At 54.0% G+C, this 19,113-nt stretch overlaps 2 protein-coding genes across 4 annotated transcripts in view; both read left to right on the forward strand.

The window, feature by feature from the left end:
- Positions 1–16,451, forward strand: part of CSNK2A2 (casein kinase 2 alpha 2) — a 42,415-nt gene extending 25,964 nt beyond the window's left edge. For all 3 annotated transcript variants that reach the window (XM_080411014.1, XM_080411016.1, XM_080411017.1), the window contains 3 exons: positions 1,757–8,193; positions 15,069–15,179; positions 16,070–16,451. The gene's annotated coding sequence lies outside the window, so the exon portion shown is untranslated. The remainder of the gene's footprint in view (positions 1–1,756; positions 8,194–15,068; positions 15,180–16,069) is intronic.
- LOC308073181 (cilia- and flagella-associated protein 20) lies at positions 8,060–15,188 on the forward strand (the record flags this gene model as incomplete). Its single annotated transcript, XM_080411089.1, has 5 exons — positions 8,060–8,193; positions 12,160–12,239; positions 13,270–13,381; positions 13,734–13,922; positions 15,069–15,188. The coding sequence occupies exons 1-5, from the start codon at positions 8,110–8,112 to the stop codon at positions 15,186–15,188; spliced, it is 585 nt and encodes a 194-aa protein (XP_080267215.1). The 5' UTR covers positions 8,060–8,109.
- Positions 16,452–19,113: the final 2,662 nt, after the last annotated feature.

Here is a 19,113-nt window from a genome sequence, read left to right on the forward strand (position 1 = left end):
CGTGTCTCGGTCGGTCTGTTCCGTGGCTGGTCAGATGAGAAGTCACCAATGCATGGCTGGAGGCAGGGGGTTCTCCATGTGCGTTCCCCCATGCTTGTCTCCTTGCAGCCTGAGTTGATGGCATTTTCTGCAGATGTGCTGAGCAGGGAGTAGCTCTTTCCTCGCACCCTGAGGTGTGACCAGTGCATGGTCTCAGTTATCAGTGTCAAGGCTGAGGAGCCGTCTGTGCTATTGCTGCCATGCCACAGGACCCTTCTTAGCGTTAACTCTCCTGCAGATGCTGCTGAAGGCTTCGGCGAGTGTTTCCAGCCCTCTGTTCTTCCATCTGCCCAACATGCAGGCTGCCGGGCCTGAGATGTGGGTCTCTTCTGCTCTTAAGCTGTGCTAATACCAGCAGGGATCGTTTGCGAGTTTGACATCAATTTCTGAACTGATTTTAAACATGTATTTAATTGCTCTGTTAAGTTGAGGAAGGAGTGGATGTTTCTTGTGGCCTGTCCAAGTTGCTATGGGGAAACTCACCCATTTTCCAGCTCCTTTGTGTTGCCATTCCCAACTTCCAGAGAGCCAAGGCACAAGAGGCGTGGGGAAGAACAGTGGGTTCAGTGTGGGAATTTGGGTAGGTGAAAAATGTTGATCATTCTATACGAGTGCTTGACAGTGGCCAAACCTGATGGTGGAGTTTTAGGGTGGTGCTTTGGGAAGTATCAGTTCTGTAAGCCTGAGTCAGAAATTCTTTCCTGGTACCCTTAAGCAGAGGAAGAGGGATGCTTTTCCCAGTGAGTGAAATGGGTAAATGGCTTTCCCTGGCTGCGGTAACCAGAAGGGCTGGAACAACCTGCCGTGTATCTCTCTGCATCCCTACCCCAGTTCTAGGGTAGGATAAGCTGTGCCAGATTCATCCCAGAGGGAAATGTGGCAGCTGAGCAAGTGTAGCCTGGAAGCAAGGAGGGCGTGGAGTCTCCTGATCCCGGGGGGGGGGGGGGGGGGGGGGGATGCTTGGCTGCAGCTCGGGCCAGTTCCTGCAGCCATCGGCCCCTCCAGCACTGGGAACAGGCAGCCCTGCTTTCCTCGGACCTTAGCAAAGCGGCATCCTGCCCGTAGGGACAGCCCCAGGAGCTGGAGGAGACTGTGGTGTCTTGTCCTTAGGAAGTAAAGGAGACTGGAGAATGTGCATCTTCATATGCTTTCTCCTGGAGAAAGTTGGGAGAGTCCTGGTGCACATCCTGGCCTTTCGGCTGGCCTGGCCCCAGCTCCCTAGCAGAGGTGGAGCACAAGTTTGGCTGAGTGCCTTATAAGAGGAAAGGCTCAAAACCAGAACCACAGCAGCCGTTGAGGGATGCGGTAAGCAACTTCTCCAGCTTGTCTGTGCCTGTTGCAAGTGTGCTATGGCACAACAGAAGCCTTTGGTGGAGATGTTTGCAGCAGCGGAGGGAGACTTAACACTGGAGGTTAGGGAGAAAAAAGTCCAAGTTTGTGTATGGCTGCACATCAAAGTGCTGGTTTGTTGGACTCTGTCTCCTTGCTTGGCTCTGCCTTCCCCTCTCAGGCTGCCAGCCTTCCAAAGCAGGCTGAGAATCCCCTGCTGTCCCCGTGTCCGGAGGGGCACGCAGGGCAGCTGGGCTGGCTGGGAGCAGGGCGGCAGGACGTGGGGTGACATGCTCATCTGTCTCCTTGTCACCTGCTGCCGGAGGAGCGCTGCGTCAAGCTGGCAGTGCCCTGTAATGCTCACTTCCCTCCTCCCATCTCTCCTCAGGTCCGATGCTGTTGCTCCCAATTTTCCATAAGCAGAATGCGAACCAAATCAAACATCCTACCGGCGCGTGTAGAGTGACGGCGGGCAGACTGTGCGGCGCAGGCAGGGCTGGCAGCGGGGCAGCACGCCTGGCTGGATGGCACTCGCCTCTTTGTGACTGCAGCCCTTCCCTCCAAGTGTTAAAGGTTCTTCTGCCTTTGGTTCCTTGTTGAGCTCTTCCTGACCCAGAAAGCATGGAAATGTGAAGGGTGTGCAAAGCAGTTGGTTAGTTTTTCCTTCCTCCATCCTGGCTGTTCCCCCACAACCTCTGACAGACCATGGCTGGCCAGCTTGCGCCTCACTCTGCCAGGGCACAGGGGTGTAGTATCACGATGGACAGTTCTATATGATAATTGAAAGAACTCTATATTGTTGAATAAAAGTTTTAAAAGAAGCAGTCGAAGAGGAGTATTCAGTGGGGAGGGAGCTGTGGGGCAGGACCGGCCACACTGGAGAACGCTGGCAGTGTGAGCCATTCCCTGTGCCCTGCTGGGACAGGTGGGGCAAGGAGAGCAGGAGGAGCTGGTTGTACAAAATCACTGGGCAGAGGCAAAGGAGCCACCTGCCACCTTTGGGGTGTCCCTCTTTAGGTCCCTACACTCTTCTGGAGGTGCCTGCCTGGGTGGTGGCCTGGGCGCTAATACTGGTACCTGCTTCTCCCAGCCCATGGGGTTTGGGCACAGCTCTGTCTCTGCACTGCAGGAGCTCCCATAATTTCTGTTTTCATGGACTGAGACTTTTCTCCTTCCCAGCACCATCACTGCAAAGCCCTGAGCATGGAACTCTTGCCTGTAGGCCTCTACATTGCAGGAGTTCCCCTACAGATGTGGTACTTCACCAGCAGTTCTCAGGGGAGCCTGGCTGCAATGCTGTGGTTGTCCAAGCTGTGCTCTGGTCTTAGATGTTAAGTAACCACTTGAAACTCTGGTCTAAAAACCTGCAGCTGGACTCTGTATGACTGTACGCAGTCATTTCTCTTCCATTGTCCCATTCCTTCACTGCTCGTGTGTTTATCCCTGCACCGTTTTCCCCTATACTGAAGCTGCCCAGGCTAAGGGTACCTCTGAGACGAGGCTCTTGACTGGGAAAGCCAGACCCGTGGCTAGTTCTCAGGGAGGGGAGCTCAGGTAAGGTGAGCTGCGAGCTCCTGCTGGCACAGAACCACAAAGGTGCTGCTCTTGCCCAGCCCTGGGCAGTGGCTGAAGTGGAAATGCAGGAGCAAGTCCTTACACAAAGCCTGCAAGTGGAAATTTGCCCACGCTGTCTTCATGTGCCACACCTGGAGATGTGATGATGTGAGGCCAGCTAGGGACGTGTACATCAGGTAAGCTGAAGCTACTGGCACTGAGGCAGGGCTTGGTCCGTTGCTGAGGCATGGTGTAACGACAGCCCTGTTGTATTCAGGACCGTGCTGATGTGGTGCTTAGATTCAGCACGACTCTTTTTAGCTGGTATAGCTCTGGCCAGCAGTGAGAGCCTGTCCCTGCAGGGAGGAACCCATGGCAGAGTCCACCTGAGGGCCCTGTGCGCTGGGCGGAAGCAGCGCTATGAGCATACACTGAAGTGAGGTCCCTGCAGCATGGTGGCACATCCAAGTGCTGTTGCTACCTCATCCATCGCTCTCCTAACACGGTTGAGTCATGTCCCCCATTCCCACCTGCTGCAGCCCAGGTCCTCTCCAGGTCATCAGCTAGTCTCTAAAGGATGCTCTCAATGACTCTTTTTAACTGTTGCTTGTCAAAAATCAACTCTTTACCTGCCCATTTTTTGTGTCCAGTTTGTCCAGGGTCAGAAAGGTTTTGTTCATTCTCACCCATTGCCGCACCATGACATCCACTGCACAGTGATCCCACCGAGGCAGCAGGTCCTCCTTCCTCAACTTTCTCTGCCAAAGAGCTCCAGCACATGCTAGCACTGCCTCCTGCACTCACTGATATTTACATCCCTCTGCTTTTCTGTCTTGCTCAGCAGCAGCCCAGCTTCCTCCTCTTGTGCTGCTCAGTGTTCAGCCAGCATGAGGTCCTTTGTCTGAGTTCCCTCAGCATCCAAAGCCAGTCGCATGCCTTGCCTCCTCTTGTATGTGGTGGCTATGGATCTCCTGCCTAATTCCCTTTTTGGTTTCCTTATTATAGCTGCCCTTCATCCAGTCCTGCTCCTGTAGGAAAATCCAGGCTGGGAAAGATGGCTGGAGTCATCTGGATAAATCCCAGGACCACACGCTCAATGACACAAAGTCATTGCTTTGTTCTTTTTGTCATGCAGTGAAGGCTTTTGGCTCACAGAGGTACTGACTGAATCCAGTTCTGGTTTTACTGGTCCAGGCACTGCCCTTCCAGCCGGCCCACTGGACCATGCAGCCAGCCCCAGGCACCAGCTCTCCAGCAATGGCTTAAGCCAAGAGAGTGATGCTCCAGGTTAGGATGTCCCAAGCCATGATCCTGGGCTGTGTGCAATAAGGCAAGCACAGGCTCAGTGATACCGGAGAGAGCTGTTGTGTTATTCTGTAGCAACGGCACCCAGCAATGTGAAACTTCAGAGGAGCGGCATTCCAGGAGCTTCCCGAATATCCTGTTCCTCGGAAGGCATCGGATTGCTGGGAACTCTGAAGGGCAGGAAGTGCTTTAGTGGACAGTTATTTCTGGAGCGGGCACCCTCTGTTCACTTCTCGGACCAGATTATTCTCTTAGGATGGGCCTTTTCCTCCACCTGCTCCTCAAAATCCAATCCCTCTACACCCTGGGAATTGGGAACGGGGTTGATATAACATACCAACATCTTCCAGGTGGGTAACGTCAGTGCGTGAATCTCATCAAAATACATCTCCCAGAGGCCCCTTCCCAAATGCCAGCCTTGGCTACCAACACGTGTTAACATCTCATTAGGCTTCTCTCTTTCTGCCCTCTCCTTTAGCCCAGCCATGCCTGGGGAGGGAGGAGAGTCAACAGCTATTATTTTTTGTTAAAAGTCATTGAGAAATAGCGACAATTTCAAACCGCAGCATATTTCTACGTGCATCACTTGCAGCAAAACATGCCATTAAAATGGTAAGTGGAGAGCATGTGAATGAGCAGGCTGTTCAGGAATGGCAGCTGGATATTTATCCCAGTTGTCTCTTGCCATCTGATTAAGGGAACAAGTTATTTAATTGTGCCATATGAAGTATACTGTAACCCACTGACTAAATATAGCCAATCATTTCTAAATAATGCCTTGCTTTTTGTGTGCTCCACTTGTTTGTGTGAGGCACTGTAAACAAAGGAGAAAGTGCTGCTAAGCCGGGTGCTGCAAGGGAATGCATGGTTAGTACAGTCAGAGCGTTCGTAGCCCAAGGGAGAGACAAGCACAACCGGCAGGCAACATTGTGGTTGTCAGCAGGATTTGGATTGGGGCATTCATTAGCAACAAGAGCTACACAGGAGCCTGGAGTTAAACTGAAGGACCGTAAAGCTCATGCAGGATAGTATTTTTAATGTTGTTTAGTGTCTATACTTTGAAAATAGATGCTACGGGTATATTACAGCAGGAAGAAATGTAATATATTTCAGTTTAAAAATGGGATTTTTAGCCCAGACTGTTCCGTTAAGCCTCTTCAGCCATGCAAGGCCTGAAAAGCATTTTCACACCAGTAAAGCTGTACCTCAGCCCCCCATGCCTTATATCGTCAAGGTACTGCATCTTATCCCAGCTCACAAAAGGAAAAAAATAGCACGTTTCTTTGCAGTCATGCAGTAAGAGACAAGGGTTATCACTGACACAGTGATCTCAGAGCACAAAGGCGAACATACTCTGACAGATAAAGCTTTCTATTGGAGGCTGAAAGCAGGAACAATTTAAAAGGCGTAAGTAAACAGCATGAAAACTTGGGGTTGTACAGTGTGCACTGCCACTTCTACCCCTGCTCAAGTAAGGGCTGCTTCTGAAATGTGCTGGGTTTGACTCACGTCCTGGACAAATAAATGGTCCCTTGGCAGCCAGGCAGCAGACACAGCAGGGACAGGACTGTGCACACCTGTGTGCTCATGTGCAAGGAGTTTTGTGAATCCTGATTGCAAAGCGTTTTGCCAACTGGTATTGGCAAAAGGCACAGGCACCATTTTGTCTTGAACAGTGGCAGCTGGTGGAGGGCAGGGAGGGAGAGTGTGTGCAGCCACACCGTGTCATCTGTTTCTCACATTTGTTGAAAGCTGCTTTGGTTTTTTGCTTTTGGGAAAGTTTTTTCCAGAGGTTCACTCCTTGGGTACCTTTATTTGCTCGAGCAAATAAATTCATGCTTGAGTTTCGGTACTGCATGGGCTGAGCTGGGTACCCCCACAGACATTGGCAGGGGCTGGGTCTGACACAGCTCTCTCTGAGCCCCTGCAGAGTCTTGCCCACCTCCCAGCACTGTGCACTGCAGTCCCTCTGTGCTTATGTGGTACTCCTGGGCCCAGGGGCTGGTGCTTCTCCAGGAGGGCAAAGATTCCTCTTTCCACTAATCCAAAAATCCAGATTCCCCCCATGGGCACGGATCAGCACCTTCCTGCTCAAACAAGCCAGACGGCTGGAGCTGCTGCCTGTCTCCCATGGGGAAGACCCTTGAACAGCACTGGTATCCCCGGCTGGCTTAGAGCATCAAGGAGAAGCTAAAGGTACCACAATGACAACGTTGCTGTGTTTGAGAGCTTTCCTGCCCCTTCCTCCTACCATGGCCAGTCTGTCTCATGACAGGTATCTCTGGTATCAGTGAGTTCAGAATCTGGCCCATTTCCACATGGAGATGGAGCAGTTCTGGCCTGAAATGCTGTCTGATGAAATGCCACTGTGACAGCAGGCATGACACAGTACTGGGACAGCCTCCTGCACTGGCTGATGCACAGGAGGCTCCTCTGGGCTTTCCAGACATCCCAGCGGTTTCCTCCAGCACCAGCGTGTCCCTCTTTGTGCTACACCAGCACATGCAGTAACAGAGAGCTCCAAGCACATGGCTGCAGCCAGCTCCAGCCAGGGTGGCATCAGGTGGCTGGGAAATGGCTTGGTTGAGGGTGGGATGTACCCACTGCCACTGTGTGACCGAAACACCCTTCACTTCCCCTGCCATCAAAGGCGCTGGCCTTTCCCTTGGCCACAGAGGTACAGGAAAGGGCCTGGCCACATCTTTGAAGACCTGAGTCAGGAAACAGCTTGGGAGTGACAGGAGCTGATTTCTGGTGCTCACACCTCACGGTAGCACTACCCAAAAATGCACGTCCACAGACATGGGGCTGACCCGTGAGCATTTATCACTCTCATTTTAATGGAACCACTGGCATCGATAGTCACGCAAGATTTCCGACAGGCACGTGTACCTGCGGCCGCACACAGGCTGCTCTGAGCAGCACCTGGAGGGGGATGGACGGTGTTACCTGCTGGGGCAAATGAAGCTGGGGAACATGGGAGCAAGACTGGGGCTGAAGGAAGCAGCAAAGAGTGGAGCAAACGCTGTCCGGACACTGCAGTCTTGTAAAACCAGCAGAGGAATGGAAGGTCTGGGAGAAAGCAGCAGAGCCCAGGCTGAAAAACACTCTGTGAGCAAAGCTCGGCATCGGAAACAGCAACCCACAGTGTTCCCTGGTGTCTGGTCGTTGTGAATCGCAGGGGGAGAACTGGGAGGTTTTAAAAACGTGCCCACCTAAGCTCCAAACGTTCAGTAGATGCGGTACCGCCAGCGCATTCACTACGGCGCGGCCTTGCACAGCCACGGCTTCACCGAGGCGCGCTGCTCCCGCCCGGCGCGGCCTGCGGGGCGGCCTGGGGCCCGGGGCTCAGCAGCCGGGCACGGCCCTGCCAGGCCGGAGTCCTGCCGCGCTCAGGCCTTCCCTGCCGGCCCCGGCCGCCCCACAGCCCCTGCCGCCAGGCCGCCCCGGAGGCCGGCTCCGACGGGGACCCCCCCGGCCCCAGGCCCGACCCTGCAGCCCGCGCTGTGAGCACCGAGCGCCGCCGCCGGGCGCGGGACGCAGAACCGGGGCGCCCCCAGCCCCAGGCAGGGCCGCGCCCGCCGCCGCTCCGCGCTGGGGGCCGTGCCCCGCCAGCGCCTGCCCGGGGCTGCGCCGGCCCGCCCTGCCGCGTCGCCCCACAGCAGCGGCGGCCGCGGGCCGCGGAAAGTACTTCCCTGGTGACGGCGGCGCCGCGACCCGGAAGCGCAGGTTGGCGCGGAGGGATCTGCGGGACCGCGCGTAGCACCGCCGTGGCCTTGCGCAGCGCGGCCGCGGGACAGCGGCGCTCGGGCCGGCCCGGCCCGGACTGGACCGGCCCGGACTGGACTGGACTGCACCGGACTGCACCGCCGCGGCGCCGCCATGTTCAAGAACACCTTCCAGAGCGGGTTCCTCTCGATCCTGTACAGCATCGGCAGCAAGCCGCTCCAGATCTGGGACAAAAAGGTGAGGCGGCGCCTCCTGGGGCTGCGCGGGGCGTGAGGTGAGGTGAGGTGAGGTGAGGTGAGGCGAGGTGAGGCGAGGCCAGGCCGCGGACGGCACCGCGGGGATGCTCTGGGCAGGCCGCCGGGGCCTGAGCCGCCCGCACCGGGTTACCGGGACCCCCCCGGATTTGTTTGGGGTTTTTTTTTGAGGAAGACATGTTATTATACAGGTGTCTTCTCTCTTGCCGAGCAGAAGAGCCGCCGGCGGAGCTCAGCAAGAGGCTACAAAAACCGTTGGACACTGGAAATAAGCAGCAGAAAACAACGTGACCCTTCGACGCATAAGGCAGCTCTGCCGTGGTGGCTGGGCGTAACTGAGATGGGGGTCTTTTCTCGTGGGTGACCTATTTTTTAGACAGACTAGCTAAAGGTATTTGAAGGTAGGCAGCACGGTGGCTTTTAGGGTGTCCAGGAAGTCATGAGTTTTTCATCTGTTTGTTTTTCTTCTCTGTGGTTTCTAGAGTGGTTCTGTTGAGGGTCGTCTGCCCTCCCCCAGGCACCTTGCCTCAGGGAGCCCGTATCAGGAAGTCTGGAGGCGTTGGGACCTGCTGCTTCCTCCCCTCCACAAACCACCCGTGGTTGTGTTGCTACCTGAAGGTGTTTCTGCACAACGCTTGTTACGCTCTCTGAGAGTAGGCGTTCCTCTCGGAGGTTGCAACGTGTATTCATTTGCTTGTGCTTGAAGCTAAGCTGAATTTCTTGTGGTTTCAGCAGGAATGAAAGCCTTTGAGGCAGCTCAGCGGGCAGCAGTAGTGTTTGACCGCAGTGGGTTTGTGTGAGCATTTGTGACAGGCAACACAGAACTGTCCTGTTTCCCATCAGTGGGGGCCCCGTGCAACTCTGCAAGAAGTGGGTTGCCTTGAATAGCCTGGCCGTGTGCGTGTGCCTACTTTCGGGCTTTTGCACAAGTATTCATGACTTTAGAAAAGGATTGGCAGCTTATTTGGATGGTGTGAGGATGGGATACGTTAAAGACCCTTAGACAAAGGGGTGCAGCATGCCTCCAGGCTGGATAAAGCCATGAGTAATGTGGGCTGACCCTGCTTAGAGGTGGAGGTTGGACTGGAGACTTCCCAGTGTGAATCGTCCTGGCAGGGTGATACTGCTGCGATCATGCTGCACGTGGGGTAGCCAGCAGGAGCTCTGCTTGCGTGGTGGACATAAGCGGTGGTCCATTTGGGTGCAGTTGTTGCCGGACTGGCCCGAAAAGACTGACAAAAAATTGCCACTGCTGTTGCCAAGATCAGGAGCTGGGTGTGCAGGCTGTTTCCATCGCTTGCTGCAGGACTTGCGTGTGGCTGAGCTCCTCTGGCAGCAGCAGCAGCCCTGTGTGTGGGTGCTCTTCCTTGCTTAGAGGTCTGTCCTGAGGAAGCGTGGCCAGCTTGGGCGAGCCTGTTGCAAGGATTGCCCTGCTCACAAAGGTGTGCAACCAGAGTGGGGTTTCTGACTTCTTTGCCTGTGGATATCAGCACGGCTCGCTCTTTCACCTGGCTTTTCCATTTAAAAGGAGTTGGGGCAGTGGGTTTGTAATAGCTTTGGCATTTCTGATCTGACGCCCTTGGTGTGTTCGCAGCACTGGAAGGCGAAGGGCGGCATCTTGCTGCCTTGGAGCTGAGGAGTCCCTTGGGTCTTTACTCCACCACGCATGGGTGTCATCTCACTTGCTCAGCACCTTCAGAAAATCCTGCTGATGCTGCTGACTCACACGTTGGGCAGTGTGAAGACTGAGTGAACTTAGTGTGGGGAAGTGCCACTGATGGTCTGGGTGCTGATGGCCTGCTGCAAGTCGGGAGCTGGCTGCTAAGTTGCTAACAAAGCCTCTCTGACTTGGTGCAAGAACCTGCCAGGCCAGCCGCAGAGAGCCAGGCTGGCAGCTGGCTTGGGCAGCACCTTCATGGTATGAGTCAAAGTCCAGAAACGGTAAGGGGTTTTCCCCCTGGGTTTATTTCTTGGAAAATACTGATCTGTCCAAACGCAGACATCCCAGGAATGGTCCAGCTCCGGCATCACTAGAGGAGAGGGTTATGGTTGGGGTTTCTGGAAGTTGGGAAAGCAACCAAAACTTTGCGGTAAGTGATTGCTGCCCTCTTCAGGGCTGCATGAAACGCACCTGTTGTTTTGGTCGGAACTGGAAACAAGGGATCTGATGTTCTCCCACGTCCTAGGTGAATGCCCTGGCTACTGCATTCACAGCTGTCCTAACATAGACTCTTATCTTTGCAAAAAGTACCAGCAGACAGTGATTTATTTGTTTTCAGCTTCTTGGGGAAGCTTTTCTGACATGGGGAAAACCGTATTTTGTTCAGCCCTAGTAGGATGTGTACTGCTTGTGCTGATGGAGACAGTGTGAACTAGAGGCTTCTTCATTTGAAAAAGGTGTCGATAGAAATGGGGTGCTGGAAGCCTTTCCTTGTTGTGAGCATTTGTAAACCTCCCTCTGAGCAGTAGGATACAGTCGTTCCCTTCTCTGCCTTCTCCCTCAGGGGCTGTGGGTAGGCTCTGGGTAGGCCTTGGCAGCAAACCCAGCCAAGCCCAATCTGTCCTGGCCACCAGTATCCTGTTCCAGAGGACTCTGGCAGGACTGAAGTGTCCGGGCCTTGGGAAGAGGACGGTGACTGTCCCACCGTACCTGCAGGCAGAGGTTCCTCCTTCACTCTCATCTGCCTAGAGCCGGTAACTGCTGGGCTGTGCTGTCTTCTGCCTTCCAGCACTGCGTGTCTGGTTTGGAGACGTGTTTGCCTTCCAGCGCTTTGTTGGTCAGAGTCATCTGTTTATTTCTGCAGCATCCTGCCACTACGGTCCCCCCAGCGATGCATGGAGACATACTGACCAGTCTTCAGGTCCTCTCTTGCAGCCCTTCTGACTTGTTAGTTCTGTCGCACAGCATCCTTGTCTGTGGTGCCCCAAATCTCCACATCTCCAATACAGGCAGGCCATGCTGCTCACTCGTCCAATCTGTGTGTACCGAGTGCTACAGCAGAGCCAGGTAGCTCCTGCTTTTGCCTCTTGTTTTGCCCCTCCTCTCCCTTCTTGGAGGAGGGAGGTGGCAAAAAGGCCTCGTGCCTGTTCCGGATCCACCGCTGGCTGTGAGACTTGCTGGCCTGTGCTGAGGAGAAAGTGCACCATGCCAAAGAAGTTAATTCGTGGAGCTGGAAGGAGCGTTGCAATCTGCTGATCTAGCATTGGGGAAGAGCAGAGGGGTTAATTAGCAAAAGTGTCTTAAATGGAGATAAATTTGTTGGGAAGTGAGCTGCTTCATTAAAAAAAAAATAAATCTTCAGACCCTGGGATTCAGCCATATTGCTTCTAGAGAAAAATGAATGGTGTTGGCTTCTGGTTCTGGCCCTGAGCTCCGTGGGGAGCTGACTGCATCGGAGTAGCCAAATCCCTGTGACCCTCAGCAGAGGAGACGCTGGCTCTGTGCTTGCATGTGGTGTAATTATGAAGAATTTTAACCAAGCTGTCATCTGGTCCTGCTCTTCCACAGAGGCAGTCAGGCATATCCAGCAGTAGAGACTAAGACCCCTTGGTGACCAGTGGCTGGCTGGTGGCATCTTTTGCTTGGCCCTGTATAGCTCATACTTGTTTCTGCCCCTTATCCCACGCTAGGCTGGTCTTGCTCTGACACTTGTATGGTTGGTTGGACCTCTAACGTGAGGCTCGAGTGATTGTGTTTGCTGTAGTGTGTTTTGATAGGTCAAAGTCTTGCGCTCGGTTTCCATGCAGCATGCTGGGTCACGAATTCTTGTTTTGGAGTCCTGGCACACTGGGGCAGTGATCAAAGCCTTGGGAACAGCAATGTCCAGGACAATGGGAGCCAAGTGAACATAGATGTGCCCTCCTGGGATCTTCCCCCGCCTGCCCCCTCAGTAGAGCTGTGGGTGCCTCTCAAGTAACATCTGTGCTGTGTGCCCCACTTTTCTTCCAGGTGCGCAATGGCCATATCAAGCGAATCACTGACAATGACATTCAGTCGCTGGTGCTGGAGATCGAAGGAACTAATGTCAGGTAGGAGAAGGCATGTTCTTCTGCCCTAGTGTGCTCTGGGGGCTTGGCCCTGGAGCAGCGTGAAAGGTGTTGGTGCCCAGCAGATGTCTCCTCTAGACTCTACTGCAATCTCTTTGTCAGTAAATTGAAGAACGTGATCTGGGGTCAGATCACTGATACCCCTCTCTGGCACTGTACTGTGCCTTTCCCTGGAAGCGCTTGTAGGGCGCTCTGTAATCCTTGCTGAGGCTAAAGTATAAAAAATTAGTCCCCTTATTTTTCCATCATGTGGGCAAAGAAAGGTGTATACGATAGCTGGTCCCTAGTCAGTGCTGCTGATTACTAAGAAAGCAGCACTGCCTCCTGCACCTTTTATTGTCTTAGGCCTGGCCTGCTCTGCTGTTCTCGCAACAGCAGGAAGATCAAAGGGAGATTTATGAGGGGAGTTGCTTAAGGTGCTTCACTTGGCAACCTTGTCTCCATCGCCCAGGAAGAGAGATGGCAGCTCCATGAGTGGGTTCCCAGTCTCCAAGGCTTCTCCAGGGGTGTTTCAGAGCAGGGAGCTCCTTGTAAGGGCCACAGAGACTCCTCTCCTGCAGGCAGGCTGAGCCAAGGCTTTGCTTCCTCCCAACATGTGTTGATACAGAACTTGCCAGGCGTGACATGTGCTTTTAGGGTTCGTGACCTCTGCTGTGCTCTGGAGGGCCCTACCTGTTCAGTCAAGGGTAGGAAGAGGTTGTCTTAAGAAACAGTGCTGACATGACCTTGAAATGGGGGAGGTGAAGCTGTCCAGGAAGGTGTTTCATGCCCTGTGTGAGAAAAGTGACATTTGAAATGCATTCTGTGGCCCTTTTATCTTGTTCCCCCTGCAGCTACCTCTGAAACTGTCCCTCCTGTTACAGGAGGCCCTGGTTGTTGCTAGGATCTTGCAGTCACAGCTGTCTTTTTCTGCCTGTCCTGCAAGACTGCATTAGGTCAAGGGAGAGACTTGGGACTCAGGCTGTGCACTTTGTGCTATGTGAGACGCTAATGTGTTTTTTGTCCCGCTCAGTACCACATACATCACGTGCCCTGCTGACCCCAAGAAGACCCTGGGCATCAAACTACATTTCCTAGTGATGATCGTCAAGAACCTGAAGAAATACTTCACTTTTGAAGTGCAGGTGAGGAGCACTTATGCAGCGAAGGAGGCCCCACCAGGGCCAGTGAGGAGAAGGAGCCAGGGAGCCTGCAGTCTTAGGCTGGGGCTTTCCCCAAAACAGTTTTGCTTTCTTGGCCGTGTGATGTGTCAGCTCTTCTGCTATGGGGGCATCAGTCAGGTCACAAGCACATTGTTGCTATTCCTGAAAATGTGTCTGTTTCCTGTGTTAAAGATACTTCTGCTGTGAACTGGAGGGATGGGACTAGGAGAGCCCTCTCTCAGAGATGGTAGAACCTGAGTCTAGAGCAGCTGCTGTCCTGGGGAGCTGGAGCCCCCTAATGCCTGGGGTCAGCACCCTGCCTTCCTTGCCCCAGGTGCTGGATGATAAGAACATACGCCGGCGTTTCCGGGCAAGTAACTACCAGAGCACAACTCGGGTGAAGCCCTTCATCTGTACCATGCCCATGCGGCTGGATGATGGCTGGAACCAAATCCAGTTCAACCTGTCGGACTTCACGCGCCGAGCTTACGGGACAAATTACATCGAGACCCTGAGAGTTCAGGTGAGAGGGAGGCATGTCCTGCCCACAGAAACCGATGGTTGGTAGCCTTCCTGCTGGCTGGGACAGCCTTGCTGTAGATTGGGAATCTGGATTTAGCCCGGGCTGGTTCCTCTGCCAGTCCTGCTCTTTGCAGAGCACTGTGGGAGGGGAGCAAAGGCCTGACTGAGGCAGTCTTGGTGTCCTTCACTTCACTGGACTGGACTGGGACGAAGGAGCCCATTTCTATCTTGTTTCTCTTGCTGGCTGTCAGTTAGGGTAAGAGTTGCTGCCCACCTGACGTTCCCTGTGGCATGCCGTGCATCCTGCTGGGTGGAGGGCTGCTGGGAATTAGCTGTGTGCTGCCTTGCTGTTCAGGCATGCCAGACAGCAGCTGGCCAAGTAGGAGCCTTGCTGGTAAGGACCCAGGGTGTTAGGGTCCCTATCTCCAGTCAGGCTTGTTTCCTAGTGCGGGTGGAGTGACCCTGCCTTCACTGAGTGCCTTGGGCCAGGGCTCACGCAGCGTTTCTTTCTGCTGAAGTTGTGAAGCTTGTTCCACGTGCTAGGGATTCGTGTTCACTGTGCCCAGCATTATTTTGAGGAATGCCTGTGTGCGGAGCATGCCTTCGTATGGTGGGGCTGCTGCAGCTCCTAGTGGGGTTGCCCTGAGAGGTACAGACAGTCAACTGGGAAATGTCGGCCTTCCCACATAGCCGTGAGGAGGACTGGGGCGACTTCTTTGCTGCCAGCTGATAGTGGAGGCAGCTCAGACCGGACAGTCTCATTCCTGACCTCAGGGAGGCCCCTCAGAGGGAGTGTTGAAAATGCGGCAAGCTGAGGCTGAGTGTTGTGGCAGTTGCTGATACCAGTGGAGAAGCGGAGGTGGGTTCACAGCAAAGGAACCTTCTCAGCAACTAAGGCAGATGCCAGTTTGCAGAGATGCCAGAGCTTGGCCAAATCTCTTGAGCCAGGTTGCATCACTGGAGAGAGCATCTAATGGAAGCAGAGGGGACAGGCCACTTTCTTCTCATGCCCTGCCAGATTCAGAGAGAAGCAGTGAGGTCTTTTCTCCAGCTGCTGAGCCAAGGAATCCATGCTGCTGCACGACAGCAAAGCTGGATGTGGAAAGAGCATAGGGAAGGTGAACTGACTCTTTGTTTTGACTCTCAGATCCATGCCAACTGTCGCATCCGACGGGTGTACTTCTCTGACCGGCTCTACTCTGAGGATGAGCTCCCAGCTGAGTTCAAACTCTACCTGCCTGTCCAGAACAAGGCCAAGGTGAGCTAGCTGTGGGCGAGGAGGGTGGGAGCAGCCGCTGGGCCAGGCCAGCCATCCTCTTCCTCCTCCTGCTGCCTTCACAGTGGAGAGTGTCTTCTAGCAGCAGAGCTCTGGCCAGCTTTGGCTGTCAGCCAGGGAGCACCTCAGTGTTGTCAGGGTGAGCAGTCTGGTAGGGGTGCCTTGCTGGGTGGCTTTCCTGCTGCAACATGTGGAAGTTGTCATTCCCATCTAGGAGCAGGGTGAGCTGTGCACCTGCTCCCCACGTCCTCCCTGTTGGTGTTGAAGGACTCTGGACAGGGTGGCAGGCTCCCAGCATCTCTCTGGAGCTTTCACCCATGACTCAGCACAGCGCCCTTGCTCTTCAGAGCTAGTGGCAGCTCCACCCTTGTCTTGCAGGGGAGATGCTATTTGTGTCCCTCTAGCCCAAATGTACTGCCCTCTGATCTCTTCCCTGCCCAGTGCAGGTGGTGGTGCTGTGCGGTGGGAAGGGCACGGGCGAGGTTGTGGCTGCCCAGCTGGAGGATGTGCCAAGGTCTGCTCTTAATGGTGATGGGAGAGGAGTCCCTGGCATATTGGCAGCAGTCTGGAGGCTTGTAAGGAGGCACTTTCTTTGCCAGGGCCAGCCTGGCCCAGTGCGGATGCTGCTCTTAGCAGAGAAGATTCCTGGGCAAGATTTCAAGGAGCTGAGGGAGGGTGTTGGGTGCTGATCCTAGTGGGAGGTGGAAGGCAGTGTTGACAGTAGGCAATACCTCTGGGGAGCCTGTCCCTGCCTTCCGGGCTGTAGCAGCCTCCCGGGGGTGTCTGGGGAACGCTTGGAGCCCTGCCAGTACAGTTGTCTTGGTGCTGCCGAGTCTAATAAGTGTGTCCTTTCTTCTCCCTGCTCTGTCCAGCAATAACTCCGCGTTGGGAAGAGATGCAAGAAATGTTTTGGGTCAGGTGGAAGAGAAGGCCCTGCTGAGACCAAGTTTTAGATCAGCTCACCTTGCCTAGGGTAACTTTGATTCATCTGGGATCCTTTTTCTGGACGGGACACAATGAACCATGTAACAGGTCTGGGACTACGTTGTTGGTGTGTGAGTTGCACAGAATCAGAGTTTTCCTAGCTGTTCGTAAAGTGTTGAGCCTAAACACTGCAAGTGGCCTGGTACCCAGTCTTGTGTTGCACAGAGAGGTTTTCTTTTTTGTTTCCTTATTTTCCATCTTTTATTTTATATATACTCTAAATATGGATGTAATACTCACTCTTGGAAAGTTATTAAACGTTTGACTAAGTCTGCTTCTAGCTTCTTCCTCTTTTGATGGATCCTTTAACTTGCACGTGTTAGTGCTTTGGAAAGTGCCAAAGAATTTCTTTAGGAACCGAGATGGTAGAATTTGCCTCTGCATTTGGCTTTGTTTGGAGTCTCACTTTTTTTTTTAAGGGATAGCACAGATGTGAACAGCAGCAGTCTGGAGAGAGGAAAAATAGTAAGGTTTCCTTCCATGGACAGGATCTGCCTGCACTCCATGGGGTCTGTGGCTCTACCTATGACAAAAACTCATGCTGTTCACTTTTAGTACGTGGAAATGGGTTTTTCTTTCTCTTCTTACTTGAAGGCATTTTTCCAGCAGCGACAAATTGGTCTTAACCTGTCTGTCTTGGCACAGCTTTGTTCGCTGTGTAGTTAAACAACTGGCTTTAGCTCTCAACCAAGCCTGTAGCAGCTACTTGTAGCCAGAGGCACACAATAGTCTTCCAGCTGCCAAATTGTCCCTTTCCCCAGGGATCAGAGGGGAGGTTTAGCAAAGCAGCATAACAGGAGCGGAAGTCTTTTCCTGTGCTGAAGCTGCCCTTCCCTGCCTTAAACCAGCCTGCCTTTGTTGAGGGGAGGCTGCGGCCCTCGCCAGTAACAGTAAGTGTACGTATGCAGAACTGTGATGGAGCACCCAGCTTCTTGCTGCTTTGGTTCTGGCTCTTGACCTGGCTGGGACACAGCGTTCTCCTATGTGGAGAGCATGGAGGAAGGCAGGAAGGACGAGGCTGCAGAGATGGGAGTCTGCCCAGAGGATGGCTGCTGTTGGTATGAGGGGTGAATGGAGTGGCAGTCCTGGTTCAGTGCAGGCAGCCTGTGGAGAAAAGGTCTTAAATATCTCCTCGTTCACGTTTCTGTGGGTGGCCTTCTCCTTCCTTCCTGCTTAAGTCCTTCCTGCAGTTCATGTCTAGTGGGAGAGAACGGCATCTTTCTTTGCAGGGAGCCCTGTACGCAACCCAGGGCAGAGCGGGGCCTGCCCAAAGGTGACTTTTCCTTGCCTCTGCTGGCTTTTCACCTTCCTCTTAAGACGCAGTGCTGGGAGCCTGCTTTCTGCGTCAAAGGTAAAGCTTCCCTTTGGAATCTCGACCACGTGAGGACAGCGAGTGCATGGGCTGCAGCACCTGGAAGCAAGGGGTGGGAGGGTGACCCTCCCCGGGTTGGACCAGGGAGCACATGTGCTCAGACTGAGCTGGAGCAGCTGGCAGTCACCTTGTGGTGCAAGCCAGGGCTGGGACATCCCTCCACTCCGGTAGCTCTGCCTGGGCAGGTGGCAGCAGCTGGCAGGGGAAGCAGGCGACACAGAGAGCAGGGGTTTCCTGGAAAGCTTGCTGTCTTGTTTGCTCTGCTGCTGGGGCAGAATTGGCTGGGTGAGAGTCCAGCCCAGAGGAGTGGCGGGACACTGGTACGGGCTTCTGTCCCTGCCTGTGACTGTCCCCTTGCGCTTTGTCTCCTTCCTCTCAAGCGGATCCTGACATAAAGCACAGATCTCTGATCACAGAGGTGATAACGCAGGAATCAAAAAACATCTGGGCCAAACTCTCTGCTCCTTGACCTGTGTCTCCCATTCTGCATCTTCCCGGATGTCCTGGGCCAGATGTTGTCATCTTTGTAGAAGGATTATACCTCCAGTGCGGTGCTAGTCCGGCGTGGGGCAGGCAGTGCTGGAGGGCAGGGAAATACTTGTTTTGAGTTTTTCCATTGGTGACGGCTCCAGAAAAATGGGTGACCGTGCTGGGGACTTCGGGTGCTTCTGCACGCAGGGAGAACCGATCTTCCTGCCCCGTCGGCACCTGCAGGGGGACCTACCCGGCAGCTTCCCCGGTAGTAAGCTGCAAAATGGGACCACCCAAGCAAGATTTTACTTGGATCAGGGAGGAGCTGTGTGCCCCGAGAGCTACGCTGGGATATGAGGAGGAAAGCCTCGGAGCTGCTAGAAGTGAGATTATGGATGCTACGTTGTGCTGAAGCAGACCTGCCTCTGCTGCGCCATCACCTCGCATGTCGCCCCTGCGGCCCCAGAAACAGTTTTCCTCCCTGTGAGATGAAGCGTCTGGCACCGTGGGGAGCAGGTTGGTGGCTGCGCAGTGGGTGTGATGGGAGACGACAGGCATGAGCAGCGCAGATGGGTGCTGAGCTCAGTGTGGCTGGCCGGGGTGTCCCCAGCAGGGCTGTGCTGGTGCTAACCCCTGCCCAGGCAGCACCCAGAGCCTCAGTCCTGCCTGCAGCGCACAGCGGCAGCAGTTTCAGCCCCTCTGAGTGCCCCACGGCAGTTCTCTCTGTCCTCAGTGTAGTTTCCTCTGGCCTTGAGGCTGCCTGGTCACTAATTAACATATCCCAGCCCCAGTTCACCTGAGCGGGGCCGAAGGCCGGAAGACCCTCTCAAAACTGATGCCCAGAGAAGACTCTGCCTAAACTCCACCCAGGCCCCACCTAGACTCTGCCCAACATTAATATGTAATGAGACTTTGCATTTACATGAATAATGTATGAGAAAATGTCACAATCATGTATGTTAAATGTATAAATTAGCCTGTTTCACACCTCTTCTTTGGAGCAAGTTTCTGTGGTGCAAACCACCTCCTCTCCTAGGCAGAAAATCAATACCTTGCTGCTAAAAATACAAAAAATCTCTTAGCATTTTT

The sequence above is a fragment of the Falco punctatus genome (assembly GCF_963210335.1).
Source record: "Falco punctatus genome assembly, chromosome: 14".
Taxonomy (NCBI): domain Eukaryota; kingdom Metazoa; phylum Chordata; class Aves; order Falconiformes; family Falconidae; genus Falco; species Falco punctatus.